The sequence below is a fragment of the Trachurus japonicus genome, chromosome 22 (assembly GCF_045865225.1).
Source record: "Trachurus japonicus isolate A0001 chromosome 22, Traja_1.0".
Lineage (NCBI taxonomy): Eukaryota > Metazoa > Chordata > Actinopteri > Carangiformes > Carangidae > Trachurus > Trachurus japonicus.
The window spans coordinates 20,607,079-20,622,712 of record NC_140928.1 but is presented as its reverse complement, the minus strand read 5'-3'; the positions used below and the strand labels follow the sequence as shown (position 1 = coordinate 20,622,712).

The window sequence follows — 15,634 nt, the reverse complement described above, 5'->3', positions numbered from 1 at the left end:
AAACACACCAGGAAAGCAGGAGTAATTGGACACAGATCCACAGGACACAGGCAATCACACTGGAGGGAAAACAAGACAGAAGTCCTATTCGCACGGGATTAGTATTACCTGGAGACGTCTGGTAATTCCCCCCCCACGTCTGTGTTTCTTACGGTGCATTCGCACGGGATAAGTGGAGTCTGTATTTTACTCGAATTCACTGACATTAAGGCCTGGATATGTCACGTACTGTATAGTTGTCATGGCAACTGTTAATAAAATGTCAAAGCAGCAGTGAGACTTCATAACAGTGTGTAGTTGTTGTCGGGATAACGGGCTGTCATGGCGTTTGCATTAAAGGACAATTCCAGGCAAATTCAACTCTGGGCTGTATTTTCCTAGGTCTAAAAGTAGGAATCTGGAGATTTTCAATTGAATTGCTCCTGTTTTGCGGTAGTTGTGTCTGTCCCCGCATCGCCACGGCAGCGATGAATGGAGAGGATTGAAGTTCTGCTGCTTAGGCTGTTTACATCCCTCAAAGCTGTAATTTTTTTCCACAGACAGCGTCAGATGGCGACTCAAACATGCACCGAGAAGTTTGTTTATTTCAAGCAAGCCGACATGTTTGTAAAACTAGATTGGTAACACTTTACTTGAATAGGTATTCATAAGATTGACATAACACTGTCATAACCATGACATAACAGCTGTCATAAACATCAATGAATACTTATGACAGCTGTCGTTAAGTGTCATTCGGTAAGTTATGTCACTTTTAATGCGAAGTTGACATTGTTTGAGATGCTTTTGTTCTGACAACTTGACATAAAGACAATTTAAACTGTCATAGCAGACCTAATTGCCAAACTTAAAAAATTATGTCAAGTTCTCATTACAAGGACATCTCAAATAATGTCAACTTTGCATCAAAAGTGACATAACTTACCAAATGACACTTAACAACAGCTGTCATTAGTATTCATTGATGTTCATGACAGATGTTATGTCATGGTTATGACAGTTTTATGTCAATCTTATGAATACCTATTCAAGTAAAGTGTTACCAATAGATCTAATTCAAAGTCTCGCGCGAGACCCAAGGTGACGCGTTTGGTGTGTTCACGTGCAGTCGGAAGCTCCCGTTTATGTCATAAACACAGGAATATCAACTGTTGACTTGCTTGAAGTAAACAAAGTTCTTGGTGGAAGGAAAATACGGCCCTGAGTTGAATTTGCCCAGAATTGTCATTTAAGCCCATTGAAAGATAGTAAAATGTTCCTTATGTGGTGAGGTGAAGAGGGCCCAGGCAGGCTTCGAACCCCAGACTCCCAGATAACAGTCATGTACGCTAACCACTTGGCCAAAGGGACATCCCCTTGGCCAAGTAGCCAGGGCGCATGATCAATTGGAGGCATAGTGACAGGACCCTCAACTGTCACACTTACCCCACCTCATCCATCTCAATATCCTCCAAAATTTCGCTTTTTATCAATCTGAGCTTGCTGTTTCTTGAAATGGGTCTCCAGTAGGCTACCAAGTTCAGTCAACCAATCAACAGCGTGTCCCAGCGTTGATTCATGTTCATGAATTAACTAGTCTTTTATTCATGTATTTATTTATTTATCAACACACATGGTCATTCTTGTGTTTGGATGCTTGTACAGTGACATTCAAAGATAGAAAGATAATTTGAAATTGGAGCTTTACCTGCATAATTGAAGAGATAATAGCTGTTAAATAATTCAAGGGCACCTCCAGGACCTAAGGAATTTACTGACATGTTTGTTAGCAGGATTTCTCATATTTACTGTGCCTGTACAACTGTAATTAGTTCTGTATTGCTTCTTGTTTTTGTATTAAAGGAGCACAATGACATTAATTTGTGCAGGAGGGTGTTGCTGGTCCCCATGTCAAGACCATTACCTTTATGGTGCTCGTTGTATGGTGTTATGCCTGATAAATCCCTGGGAATTGGTATAAATATGATGGGTTCAGGTGGTGGACAATGTGTTGCACTTTTTTCATATTGTCAACATGTATTTTATTTTATTTTTTTTTTATTTTTTTTACAAATATCAACATTCCATACAGTTATTGTTGTATGTCTTTCTACAACTATAGGGCAAGTTAAGTTAAGCTTAACTAAACCAAAATGTTCTTTTCCCTTTTTGAAAATCCAAATTTGGTTTGATCAGACCAGGCTTCTTTCTCTTTGTCTTCCACTCTCCAATTCACCCATCCAGAGGATGTTTACATGTGCATGAATGTTTGTTTCCTCAAAACATTGGGATCAAAGACTCTATCTCCACTGCTATTGGTTTTGCTTCAAAGAAATAGTCAAATTAAAATTTCACCTTTGGGAACAAAAAAGAGTATGGCAGACATGACAGAAAATAGCATCTTTGGAGAAAAAAAACAATCACAAAACATCAGATTCAATTTGCAAATGGAGGTATACAACTTTAACAGAACCATCAAAGAACAGGCATAAAAAAGAACAAAGGCAGAGAGAACAAAGAATATGAATGTGTGAGCTCAACCCTACCATCCAGGGCAAGATAACCATAATGTCTTAGTAGCCTATATGCAGTTGAGCACATTATGAAGCCATTTGTATAGAATCATGACTCACGTGATACGATTCTGAAATGTCACCATCTCAACATCTCGTCCCACAATGCAAATCTTCCCACATCTATTATCATAAACATACTGGAGGCCCCATTCAAATCAGCCTCAAGATCAAACTCAGACAATTGAATCAAAATAAAAGGAGAAAGATAAAATATTTTAGAATCTGTCCTACCTGAATATTAAAGCTTTTTTTTTCATTTATACAAAATCATCATCATGACAATATCCGCAATAATTTATTCACGAGGGAGTATTTCAAATTTAGCTTGATTCATGTGATTTTTCTGGAGATTGTGATCAAGCGACATTAAAAGCTCAGCACTGTCAGCAGGTTAGGGTTAGAGGAGAAGAAGTAAAGATGATTGTGACATGAGGCCAGGTTTGCTGTTACGGACCAGTTGCCACTCTTTGTCTCTCTTGCATCCACACCCTTGTTCTGTCCTTTGTTTTCTGTCCCTCTTCTTCTTTTTTTCCTTTTTCACAGGTGTGTCGAAGCTGGAGAGAATTGACAATCAGAAGGGAATAAAAGGCCAGAGAGACAGCATTGGGGACTTCAATCAGGTGCATTGGAAAGCAGCCACATCCTCAACTTGTTGTCTTGTTGGGGTTTTTTCCCCCTTTTTCAGTTCATTTTTTAAATTTGGGTTGGAGATCTAGGCCCCTTTTCTTCAGTGGTTATTTATTATATTTTGCTCCCTGAGGGACAGAGCTGGGTGTGACTGCCCATTGTGTGGCTGGCCCAGCATCTACACTGTCTTTGTTATCTTTGACTGGGATCTCCATTGCCCCCTGTTCTTTGTTTCATTAAAGGGATAGTTCACCCTAGAATGATATTTCGCTCATTATCTACTCACCCTCATGTTGACTAAGGGCTGGAAGAAGTTTCAGATTCCTCCGTGGCTTCTCTGAGTTACAGGGGGTCTCGGCATAGCAGTGCATGTCCATATAACGGTTGCAAAGGGACACCGGAGCTCTTCGTAAAAAAACACACACAAAAAAACATCCAAATACCTCCATGATGCTCGTATGTAATGTCCGTCTTGTGCTGAAGCCCCAAATTGCGTAATTGTCCCGAAAAAAATTAAATAAGTCTATATTTCAAGCTTGTTTGTAGCGGAAGCTTCTCGAAGCTCCTCCTCCTGGTCCGTCCAAATCTCGCGTGATTTGCGCCGGCGTCAGCATGCGTCAGTGCGGTTACTGCGAATCGCGCGAGATTTGGACGGACCAGGAAGAGGAGCTTCGAGAAGCTTCCGCTACAAACAAGCTTAAAATATAGACTTATTTAATTTTTTTCGGGACAATTACGCAATTTGGGGCTTCAGCACAAGACGGACATTACATACGAGCATCATGGAGGTATGTTTTTTTGTGTGTGTTTTTTTACGAAGAGCTCCGGTGTCCCTTTGCAACCGTTATATGGACATGCACTGCTATGCCGAGACCCCCTGTAACTCAGAGAAGGGACGGTGGACTCTGAAACTTCTTCCAGCCCTTAGTCAACATGAGGGTGAGTAGATAATGAGTGAAATATCATTCTAGGGTGAACTATCCCTTTAACTTTATTGTATAAGTTGTTTTCAGTCCAAGCCATGTTTCAAAATAAGCCTGTTTCCCGTAGACAGTGACACATGATAAGGTTGTACATGGTGGTTTCTTGGCTACCGACACCTGGTGTACTTACTGACGAGGCCAAAATGCAGCTTCAGAGGCCACAAGACTTCTGTATTCAATGCCTTAAAGTCTGTCTTGTGCACTTAACACTTTATACTGTTGTGACTGCATGGTCCTGTGTTCTGTTTATTCTGGGCTTTTAGTTTTTATTATTAATTATTTATAGTTTGTCCTGTGCACAGTTGGACTTGTAACATTTTGTTCCTTCATGTCGTTAATATGTTGAATGACAAACTGAAACTGGAAAATAAGCTAAATTGATGTATCCAACTATGATTTCTTTTTGAAACCTGGCTATTACAATAATAATAATCAAGGTGTTTTTTGAAGTTCCAACTTAGACGCACGTCAGCCAAAACTGAGGGGTTTAGTTACTCTTTGAAGCTATGGTCTACGATTTGGAACATTGGTAATTATTATTAACATCGTTTATATGGCGATTATGGTCCTGTGGTCCGATATACACAATATAAATAGCAAAAAGAACCAAAAAAATCCATTCAGTCTATCAGCCGTGGGCCTGCATATTAGTTGACCATAGGCACGGCGCGCCCCGTCCGGCTCCCACTGACTCGTATCCTCCATCCAATCCCCTCGTCTCGCCTGCTCCTCCTCGACCCGCCTCGTCCCCACCCCCTTCCGCTTAGAAACTACAAGTCATTGTAACCGCTCTGAGCTGTTCAGCCACAGACACATGAACCCACCAATTCAGCGCCTGCTGCCCCCCACCCCCGGTCGGTCTGCCGAAAAAAAGCCCCACAGGATTCAGAGAAGCACAGTACAGAAGCACAGAGGGCCGGATTTACTAAAGGTTTGCGTGTATTAAAACGTGTGCAAACGTGATTGCACGCGCAAACACATGTGGAACCTGATCTACTAACCGGACGCACCGAGGATTGCGTCCCTCACACGGGCAGAATAGCACGTGCGATCCATTTAGCGTGTTTGCCTTGATGAATATGTAAATATGGGCGTTTCAGCCAGAACGTGCTAAATACTGGGAGGAGTAGATGCAGATTTATTTAGCGCGTGCAATGTGATTTACCAAACCAGGAAGAGATTGCGGTGGCTGTTTTTGTGTCTTTATTCACCACGTCTGAAAACCATGTACTAACTGATACAACTTTGCCAAAACGTATGCGTTTATTGATTTGATACCTGTCAGAGCCCCGTGATCTTACATCTCTGCATTTCCTCACGTCTGGGTCATTCTCTAACAGTTTTTCAGCCGTGTTAAAAGTCTTTTACGCGCCGTTACGCACGGGGCACGTCTGTCCTGCAGTGCGCTCCTCTCCTCTCCTCTCCTCTCACCTGGCTGCTCAGCTCCGACTCTCGGTCCCGGACTGAGACACGTCACCACTGCCTTCACCCGTCTTTAATCCCTCTGGTCAGTGGTCAGAGCTTTTAGATCCGTGTGTCCCACCTGAGCTCTCTATTAATCCACTCGATCATGGGCGGCACACACACACACACATATTACAGGTGTGTGATTGTCGCTGCAGCTGCTGCCTGTTCGTCACTATATGACGAGTTGGGCCCTGTAGCGATTTGTGTTTATTTATCTAAACAGAGCGCGAGAGAGATGAACACACATGCTGTCATTGTATGCATCGGATCAAATGTCATTCTGTCCCTTCGTCCGTCCAGCTCTCTGTCCACACTCTCTATGGCGGAAACGATTACACGCGCAAAACCTTCATTTACATATTGCGGTTTGCACGTGTTTTCATTTAGCGGGTTACTCTTAGTAGATCACCTGTTTTGCGTGCACTAACCAAACTCGCAATATTATAGCGGGCGCAAACAATATAGCGTCCGCTATCTGAGATCTTAGTAAATCCGGCCCAGAATGTGTTGCTGCCCGTATTACTGGTACCGGTGCCGCGTCGAGTCTCCCTGATCCTCTCCCCGACACACAGCCGCTTCCAGCCGCAGCCGCAGCCTGACCGGGGTGCTCTGCATCCTGCACACCGCGGCCCTGCTGAGCTACTGGTCTTCCTCCTCTCCCTGACACAGAGCTGCTTCCAGCCGCAGCCTGACCGGGGTGCTCTGCACCCTGCACATCGCCGCCCTGCTGAGCTACTGGTCTTCCTCCTCTCCCTGTCACACAGCTGCTTCCAGCTGCAGCTGCAGCCTGACCGGGGTGCTCTGCACCCTGCACACCGCGGCCCTGTGGTGGTCTTCCTTCTCTCTCTGACACACAGCTGCTTCCAGCCGCAGCCTGACCGGGTCTATCTGCACCGCGGCGCCGTGGCTCCAGTCTTTCTGCTCCTCTTCCCCAGACACAGCCCCCTGTGGCTGATCACCCAGCGCGAGGAGTCTCCCTGTAGCATGAGGCTGTGCTAACGGCTGCTAATGGCGGCGCTGCTCGTACTAGCGGTCGCCGCGGTCCCATTGCCGGGGACGGCGACGACACCGCCTCATTACCGGCAGCTGGTGCACAGCGGCGGCATCCGGACTGGCGCCGCCACTATTAGTAGGCTAGCGCCGAGCACAGCCGAGCTACAGGGAGACTCTTGGCGCTGGGTGACCCAGGACAGGGTCCTGTGTGTGGGGGAGAGGAGCAGGAAGAGTCGGGGGCTGAAGCTCCGCGGCACCGCGGTGCAGACCCGCTCAGGCTGCAGCAGCGTGCTGAGTTCATGTTGAACATAATCTTTGGTTTTATTGTGGAAGTTGTGACTGTGAATATGACATTTTACTCCGCATTCAAAGCCTTGTTTGGTTTCTGCAGGCAGCAGGCTTGTTGCTTGCTCCGCTCTGCTCTGCTCTGGGGGGGGAGGGGGGGATGTCGCGAGGAGGCCCCGAGGGGCGGGCCATACGAGCTCGGAGGGGAGGGGCGGGGGTGTGTGAGAGGTGCTTTTTTCTAATTTTTCTCATCCTCTTTCAAATCGTAGACCATAGCTTTAAGTGCCAACGTGAAAACACATTTTATTCATGAAGGAAATCTTAAAGTCAAACGCTTTGTATCTTCTGTGGCTCTGGTAGCCTACAGATTCTAAATCAGAGTCCTGCACGGTTCCAATTTTGGAAATCCACAAGAGTACCCGTATGCAGGGACAAGGGCGCCGCCATTAGCCCAGCTGATCCATACCGGAAGTCACAACCGGAAGTTGCTCTTCTTCGTGTATCATTTCTATGTAGATAAAAAAAACAACTCAGTAACTCAATGGTCCATAATAAAATATTGTTTTCCAGCGGATATCTTAGTTACAACATGATTGAGCTAACTAAATATTTTTTTGCATGGATCGTTTATTAAAGCAGATATCAGTGGAATGTTTTTGTTAATATAAGTCCTAAATAGTCCTATTTTCCGTCAGCAATCACTTACATGAAGTATTTCAGCCTAAACACGAGTCTCTCCATCACTCTGCTCTGCTGTAACCCGAGGAGAAAATTTTCCTTGTGGGATACAAGTGTTATCCAATGAGGGGAGAGAACGGCATGAAGGGCTGTGTGTGCAGCCAAGGGATGCGCGTGAATGTGGTGACGTAGCACGAGGACCAATTGATGCCTGACAAGGGCGGGGGCTGCTAACTCATGGTGCGTTCAAGGAAACTCGTACTTTGTGTTTTTCCTTCCTGTGAAGTCATACCAGTTCGATCTGGTACGAGTTCACGGGTCGGAAGTTACGAGTGGCCGTTATAGGGAACTTTCACAGACAACAGGACGGTAAAAACACGAGCTACGGGTTACCTGGAACGCTACCAAGTCGTAGTTGTGACTTGAAGCTGTAACTTACGGTTTCAAAAGCCTGCCTTGAACACAGCATTAGCCGAAACGGCCGTGCCCCTGATATCTGCTTTAAGTTATTGAGTTATTAAAAAACGCTGCTAACGGCTAGCGCCGAACGGCTAACGGCTAGCGCCGCTCCTGCTGACAGCAGACCAGGAGAGAGAGAGAAAAAATAAATGAAATGTCGTTGGTGGGTGCTTTGGTTAGGGTTAGGCAATGAAGAAAGGAGTTGGTTAAGTTTAGTAAAAAGAGCAGGTAGAGGCTAGACAGGCCAGAGAGAGAGGGGGGGTTCTTAGAATAACATAGAAACACGCCTGCCACGCCCGTCAGCAAAGAGACCCATTACCCGTGATCATCTCTAAATCTAGTCCAGACCTGCCCCGCCTGTCGATAAAGAGCAGTGTTGCCAACTTGGCGACTTTCACGCTAAATCTGGCGACTTTCCAAACCCTATGGGCGACTTTTATGTCCACGACAGCGACAAACCTAGCAACAAATGTAGCAAATTTTTCCGGTGTTGTGACAAACATTTCTGGTTTGGAGACTCTGATGTGAAAGCACGTCATCACTGCTGTTTTCAACGCGCAGAGGGTGCTGCCGTGAGCCCTGTCCCAAAGCACAAAGCGCACCGGCAGTCAGCCCACAGTAGTGTCAGTCCCCGCTGCAGTCAGAGACCTTCCTCCCTTTTTTTTTTTTTTTTGCCACGGTCTGGCAGAGAATTAATGCTTGTGAGTCTGGCTGAATCGGGTCCAGGCTTCCATAGATCTTTGAGAAGTCTGGCAAAAACGAAGCAGCTAACTGGTCAAACGGGAGATCGTGGGCTTTGAGAGGTGAGCTTGGACTTTATCTCGTCCATCATCTCCTCTTACCGACGTGGGCGGCACAGCAAGTCAGTGACATTGTCTGTTGTGTGTCTGCTTTTCAAAGTAAAATAATTACCTGCCCATGTTACTTTCAGTTCCGCCCATACAATTTATAGAAGTATCATTTTTATCCGTCAGACGGACCTGCGGTTATCCGCGGATACCTGGCCCGTTACAGGACTCTGTTCTAAGTAAAGTGGAATATCTAGAGGTGTGGCAGCACTTTGTTTGTGCTCTCCTGCTTTAGCCTCATGTTATCTGCTACTAGAGCACTGGAAAAGAGAGTAACAACACGCATTGGTTCAATGGAAGCGCCTCCTGGTGGAGGAATATGGGTATTGCAAAAGCGCCCAAGAACTGATATCCCTGCATTGTTGGTGAATGAGCAAGTGTGGTATTTTCAATAATTTAAGGACATTTATAGATCACCCACGTTAATAGCATCATTGAGGATCCTTTACAGATAAACATTAACACATAGGCGAGTGTAGTGTATTATACACCTTAACTTTCTTGCTTAAATGTCTTGTATTATCTTATGTTCTTCTTATTGTGTGTGCTTTCTCTGAACTGAAGGAATGTGTGAATTGATGCTCTGCTTCATGGGTTCCAGATGCTGCCTAGAAGCAACTTGGTCTGTTGGAAAGTTGATGATTGTTTTGTTTAGCCTAAAGGCTGAAACCTTAGGTCAGGGGTGTCTTCTTCCGTTGACCTATGGTGGCCCAAAGGTTATCAATTTGGTCAAGAGGTTAAATCCCAGAAAGTAAAAAGTCCAGATCAAGGAAGTCTTTGTTGATTGGTTGCATTCCTTAGTTTGGAGAAGGTGGAGTGTTTGGAGTTAGAAACATATATAAGGTCAGAGCTTTGGGCCAGGAGAGAGAGATCTCATATTGGACCAGAGATACTCCAGGATTCGGCATTTTTGTACACTGTTCTTCTTCTTGTTAATAAACTTCTTTTTTGAATGCAAGTGAAGACGTGTCGGCGGTGATCCCTTCTTTTCATCAACACATCAATATACCACAATTTTGGCGTCACGAACTTGGACGTGTTTGTGGCTCTTCAGTTTTTCTTCAGCTTTAGCCAGCCGGCTCCTGCATCGATCTGGGCTTCTGGGAAGTGTGAGTTCTTCACAATATTATGTGCTGGTCTGTTTGTTGGAGCTGTTGTCTGTCTGCTGTTGGGTCACACCGTTAAAGAATCTTTGTGTGGGTGATTGTTGCTTTGATGATTGGAAGCTGTTTATCGTTCTAAATTTTTCTAAATTTAGGGGGGTTTTTGGTCTTTCGTTTTTGGTTTTTGGTTTTTGTTTGCGTTGCAGGCAACACAAAAAGGGGGGTATAGGGAATTTGGAATAAAGGTTGTTGGGGGGTACTAAAGGTTGTTGGGGGGTACTTAAGGTTAAGGGGGGTAAGGATGAGTAAAGTTAAAGGTGGGTAAAGATTTCAATAGAGGGAAAGTTACAGGGGGGTATATAAAAAGTAAGGATTAAAGGGGGGTAAGGATTTGAATAGAGGGATTTTTTGAGTAAAAAGAGGTAAAATAGAGGGACATTTTGGGATATTAAAAGAAATAAGGTTAAAGGGGGGTTTATTAAGAGTAAAAATAAAGTTAGAATAAAGAGTTAGAAAGAAGTTTTAATACATATGTGATCACTTGTTTTGTGTTTGTTTGTTAAATCCCCATTTTTGTGTGTGTGTGTGTGTGTGTGAAGATTGGTTTTCTTTTGTGAATAAAGTTTATGAGTACTTGATATGATAGAGTGTATGTTGAATAAGGTATAAGAGTGAATAACGTATAAGAATAAGACGTTTGAGTAAGTTATAATATGTTATATTATATATATAATTATATATTCTTTAAGTTTTAACAAATATGAGCCTGAGAAGGATGTTTATGAGCCTTTAAAGGACGTTTAATAAGAAATAAACCTTAAGAATCTTCTAAGGGGACTTTGTGATTAACTTGCTATGAGCCTCTATTTAAGGGGACCTTTGGGAAAATAAATCCATAAGAAACTTATGAACCTCGGAAGAGTAACTTTTTGTGTGGTGGAGAATTTTTTGATAAAGCCTGATTAATTTTGGGAAAACACTTATTTAAAGTGAGAATGTTTTTATGAAAATTATAACGTTCTAAAGTTATAATACAGAATTTTTGAAAGAAAGGAAAAACTTGCAGTAGGAATGTGTTTTGTGCATCTAGTGATTTTATAAAACACTGAACTATTTGTTTGTCTTCCCTTCATGGAGCGAGAGTTCAAGGAGGAGACCAGAGTTTAAGACTTGTGTCTAGAGGTGGACAGAGGACAGCTGGCTTGGATCACAAGGATTGAGGCTTGCAGACGACAGCGCATGCATCTGGATCCAGTGATAAAGGCCAGTGTGATTTTATCCACAGACTCTTTCTGACATTGTTGATGCATATTTAGCTTGATTGATAATAGTACACTCATTTACATTTAGTACACACATCTACAGTACATGCATCATACATATGTTGTAGTTAATTAGAAGGAAGACTTGGCAAAGGACTGATCAATCAATAAAGGTTAATTAATGTTGAGTTGGGGAATTTTATTCTTGCAATTTGATAGATATGATAGATTGTGTGAGGTTGTCATTTTTCTAATATTTCTAAGATTTTGAATTCCTTTGAAGTTATTTGTTTCATCTTTCTTTTGCTGACCTTGGCAATACAGAGGTTATAAATGAATTAATCAATATAAATAAACTAAATAATATTTAATTAGCTAAGTTAAAGTTAAGCACAAGAATAAATGGGAGCCATGACAATGATAAAATAGATGTAAACAATCCAGAAGTACATACTCCTGTTGAACTAGAAGAATAATCCTAAATTATTAATCAAAATAATACAGTTGTTGGTGTCCACATGAAGTGATCGAAAAAATAAAAAGGTGAAAAATATAAAGAGAAGAGACAAATAGAACTTGATATTCTCCAGTTGCTTGAAAAGAGCTAGGGTCAAAAATGGATGAAGGTTATGGGAAAGTTGTAGAGAAAGTTGTAGAGGAAGTAGAAAAGAATGTTAAGAAAGTAGAAATGTTGATGGCAGAGATTGATATACTCCTCTCACATTTGGTCCCAGTACAGAGACCCTCACCTTATGAGAAGGAGGAGGAGTTTAGGGAAATGTATCCTCAGCTCCCAGTAATTAGTCAGGAGGAGGTCGAAGATCAGAGTGATGAGGAAAAAGCTGTGGGAGGATATGATTCAGCAGTTAGAAGGTTATTGGCTAGTGCAGAAAGAAGAAGAGGTGGAATAGAGAGGGAGAAGGATTTAAGAGAAGAAAGTAATAGGGAAAGCAAAGATGAAAATGAGAATAGGGATAGTAATGGAGATTTGGATAATGAGAGTCCTTCATTTTCAAGAAGGCATGCCAAGACAAAACATGTTTCTAGGGAAGAAGAAGAGAGACGACAAACTTTAAGTAGGATTGATAAAGGTATAGATCAATGCCTTAAATATTTGGACCAATACACCACACCAAAAGGCCGGAGATTGTTACAGGAACAATTACAGGACTTGCAAATGCAAAAGAAAAAGTTATTGGAAAAAGCCTCCCAAAAATCAGCAAGGGAGGAAGATAAGTCTGATAAGATCTGTCCAGTGGTTATCAGAGGACAGAATCTGGTGTATAAATCTTGGGATGATACAGTTATGCCAGATTTATTTGAGCAATTACCCATTCTTCAAGATGGAGCACATCCTTGGATTTTAAAGTTGAAGGAGATTATGGTGGAAACAAAGCCTACCATGGGAGACTTTAAGAGACTTCTGGTAAATATTATTGGGGTTCCAGCCATGGAAGAGATTTTACAGAAAGCTGGATATAATCGATATGTGGGATCTACTGTGAACGATTCAGAGCTGTTTGGAGCAAATAGAGGTCGACTGTATAGAGCGTTAAGAGATACATTTCCAACAAATGTACACCCTGATAATGTTCTTTTTGAACCATTAGGACAAGAAGAAAATCCGAGATCTTATGTGTCAAGAGCTCATCAGGTATGGAGAAATGTTACAGGACATGATCCGGATGACAGTCAGATGGAGCAATCAATCTTGCGAGCTAAGATTCAGAAGGGGTTGCCTCTGTCAGTGAGGAGTAAGTTAGCAGAAGTGGTTGGTCTAGGGAGCATGACAAAGAGTGTTTATACAGATCACGTAGCATACCAAGTAGAGCTGTATAGAAAGAAAGAGCATGAACAGGAGGGCCAAGATCAGGAGATCCTTAGAAAATTAAACCAGATTCAGTTGGTAGATAATAAGAAGAAGGAGAAGAAGCAGGCAGTAGTTATGCAGAACCAATCTGAGATAAATCAGCCCATGCCACAGCCACAGCCACAGCTGCAACCACAGCCAAAACAGCCTTGTGCAGCGGTACCTTTTGCTTATAATGCACAGCCGACCTTTGGCCTGCAGCAGCAGGCATGGAGAGGAAGAGGTCAAGGAAATGTAGGGAGAGCAAGAGGAAACTTTAATCCAAATTTTCAACAAAGTCCTGAAGTGTGTTATAATTGTGGACTGGTTGGTCATTTTGCTCGTGAGTGTAACAAAGTAGGAGGAGGAAATTTCAGAGGGAATTTCAGAGGAATCACAAGAGGAGGCTTTAGAGGTCAACTAATGACATTCCGAGGACTGTTGAACCCTCTCAGGGGTCCACAGCTAGGATTTTAGGGATGCTCAGAAAATCTGAAAGGGAGGTGTCAGTTGGTACCTCTTACAAAATCAATTGAGCTCTGCTACAAAAATCAAAAAACTACAATACCTATACTGGTATCAGGAGCCTATACCTATCTGTATTTTTGAGAAGAGATGTTTTGTGTTCTGTGATGACACTAGCATTAAAACCAGTTAATTTGTTCTCCTTTTATGTCTCAACTGTCCATTGCATTGGCTGGCATATTATTAAAACAAGATGTAAACATTTAGGAAGTGCAGGAGAAAATATCAACATCAGTATAAGGACATATTTTGACTTATACTTGTCTGAATGAGGTTAAAGTTGCAGTGTTGAACAGCCACTCCTCAACACTCATGTGTTGTATTGTTTTGATTTTTGTTGATAGTAATGAAACCTCATAGGATTCATAAGTTTAGCATTTATTGACCAAACTGACATGCATCAGATGCTAAAGTAAAGAAAGTAAAATTGCACTGCTTTGGCAGTAACATGTAGTATGAGCAGAAATGTGAAGTCTAAACAGTTGTTTTTTGTCATTCTCCATCTTTTCCTTTATATAGTTAAGAATTATTGTTATTGCCATAGTGTAATAAAATGAAACGTAGGCCTGCATAAGAAATATTTCTTAATATGTTTAAACTCATTGTGTTGGTAAATGTTGATTAGTTGGTTTACTGTTGGAAAAAAAAAAGAATATCTTATTCTACAAGTCTCACTCAATTATCCACAAAGGTGGCTTTCTCATAATAAAATGAAATAGGACAGAACATGGCATGGTAAGAAAATTGTGTGTCTCCAGTGTAAGTGTGGGATCCACTACTCACTCAGGTCAACAGCTCAATTTGAGCCAAAGTGTGAGGCTGCTGCCTCTTAAAGTTCCAGTGTAAAATGTATAATTAAATAATACAAGGACGAATTAGAAATTTAGCAAGCTTACTATACTTATTGCAGTAACATACAGTATATTCAAAGAGCTTAATTTACACAGTGTGAAGTTGTATGGTTACCTTAGAAAGTTGAGATAATTACAAAAAGGAAGCTGTTCTTGAAATAAAGAAATAGTTGTGGATAGGTAGAGGTGACACTTAAGATTCTATTGGTCTTTGGAGAATCATGAAGGATTGATAATAGTGCTCTCAGCCCTTTTAGGTCTGACGATTCAAGAAGCACATGGGTTGGCCCATGTTGCAAGGGGGGAGGTTATAGTATGAATTTTATTTGCTTAAATATGAATTTTATTTGCTTAAATAGACTGATTGGGTTATAACCAGGTGGATGCTCAGACACTTGCCAAGTTAATCAAGTTTTCGTCAAAATTTTGCAAGGTTTTTGCCACATTTTTGTGAAGAGATGTCATGAGCAGGAGGGGACTTCTGCTTGGATAATGGATGAGAAGTCTGTGGATACAATTGCAAAACTGATTTAGTAAAAATATAGGGATTTATGTGTTTATGTGCATTTGATGTTTGAAATGTATTTGCTGTTGCAAAGATACTGGTTTGTTTTCTCTCTCCCTCCTAGAACATATAGGAGAGATCACTGTGAAAGTGCCAGGCTGTTCGGGGACCCAGATGTTCTGAGAAGATTCAGTCATCTAAACATGAAGAATGTGAATGAATTGAAGGGCCCTGAACATTATGGACACTTAAGTATTTTGACCACATTGAAGATTGACACTGTGGAAGAACTGCAGTGTAATTTGGTGTTTTTATGGAATGCTTTTTGACATTAAAGTGTGATGTCTTTCATGATGATATGTACTCACTACTGTATGTTTTTGCTAGTATGTGGATATTGGAGCCTCAGATGTTTTCTTTCTTTTTGACGTTTAGGGAGAGTAATGTTAGGCAGGGACAGGTCCAATGGAGGATTCGATGGGTTGACCAGCCTGAAATTGGATACTGTTTTGATTTTATTTGTCTGAGGTTTTCATATGTATCTACGGAATTGTTTCATTCAAGTTTTAAGAATTTCTTCTTTTCTAATTGGTTTGGAGTGCTAAACAGTGGTTGCCTAAGGCAGAGGGACCGTGAGAGAATTT

The 15,634-nt window shown here is 42.0% G+C and overlaps 1 protein-coding gene across 1 annotated transcript; it reads left to right on the top strand.

The window, feature by feature from the left end:
• The first annotated feature begins 11,954 nt into the window (after window positions 1–11,954).
• LOC146963982 (uncharacterized) lies at window positions 11,955–15,173 on the top strand. The gene is made up of 2 exons (XM_085768075.1): window positions 11,955–13,353; window positions 15,115–15,173. The coding sequence occupies exons 1-2, from the start codon at window positions 11,955–11,957 to the stop codon at window positions 15,171–15,173; spliced, it is 1,458 nt and encodes a 485-aa protein (XP_085624201.1).
• Window positions 15,174–15,634: the final 461 nt, after the last annotated feature.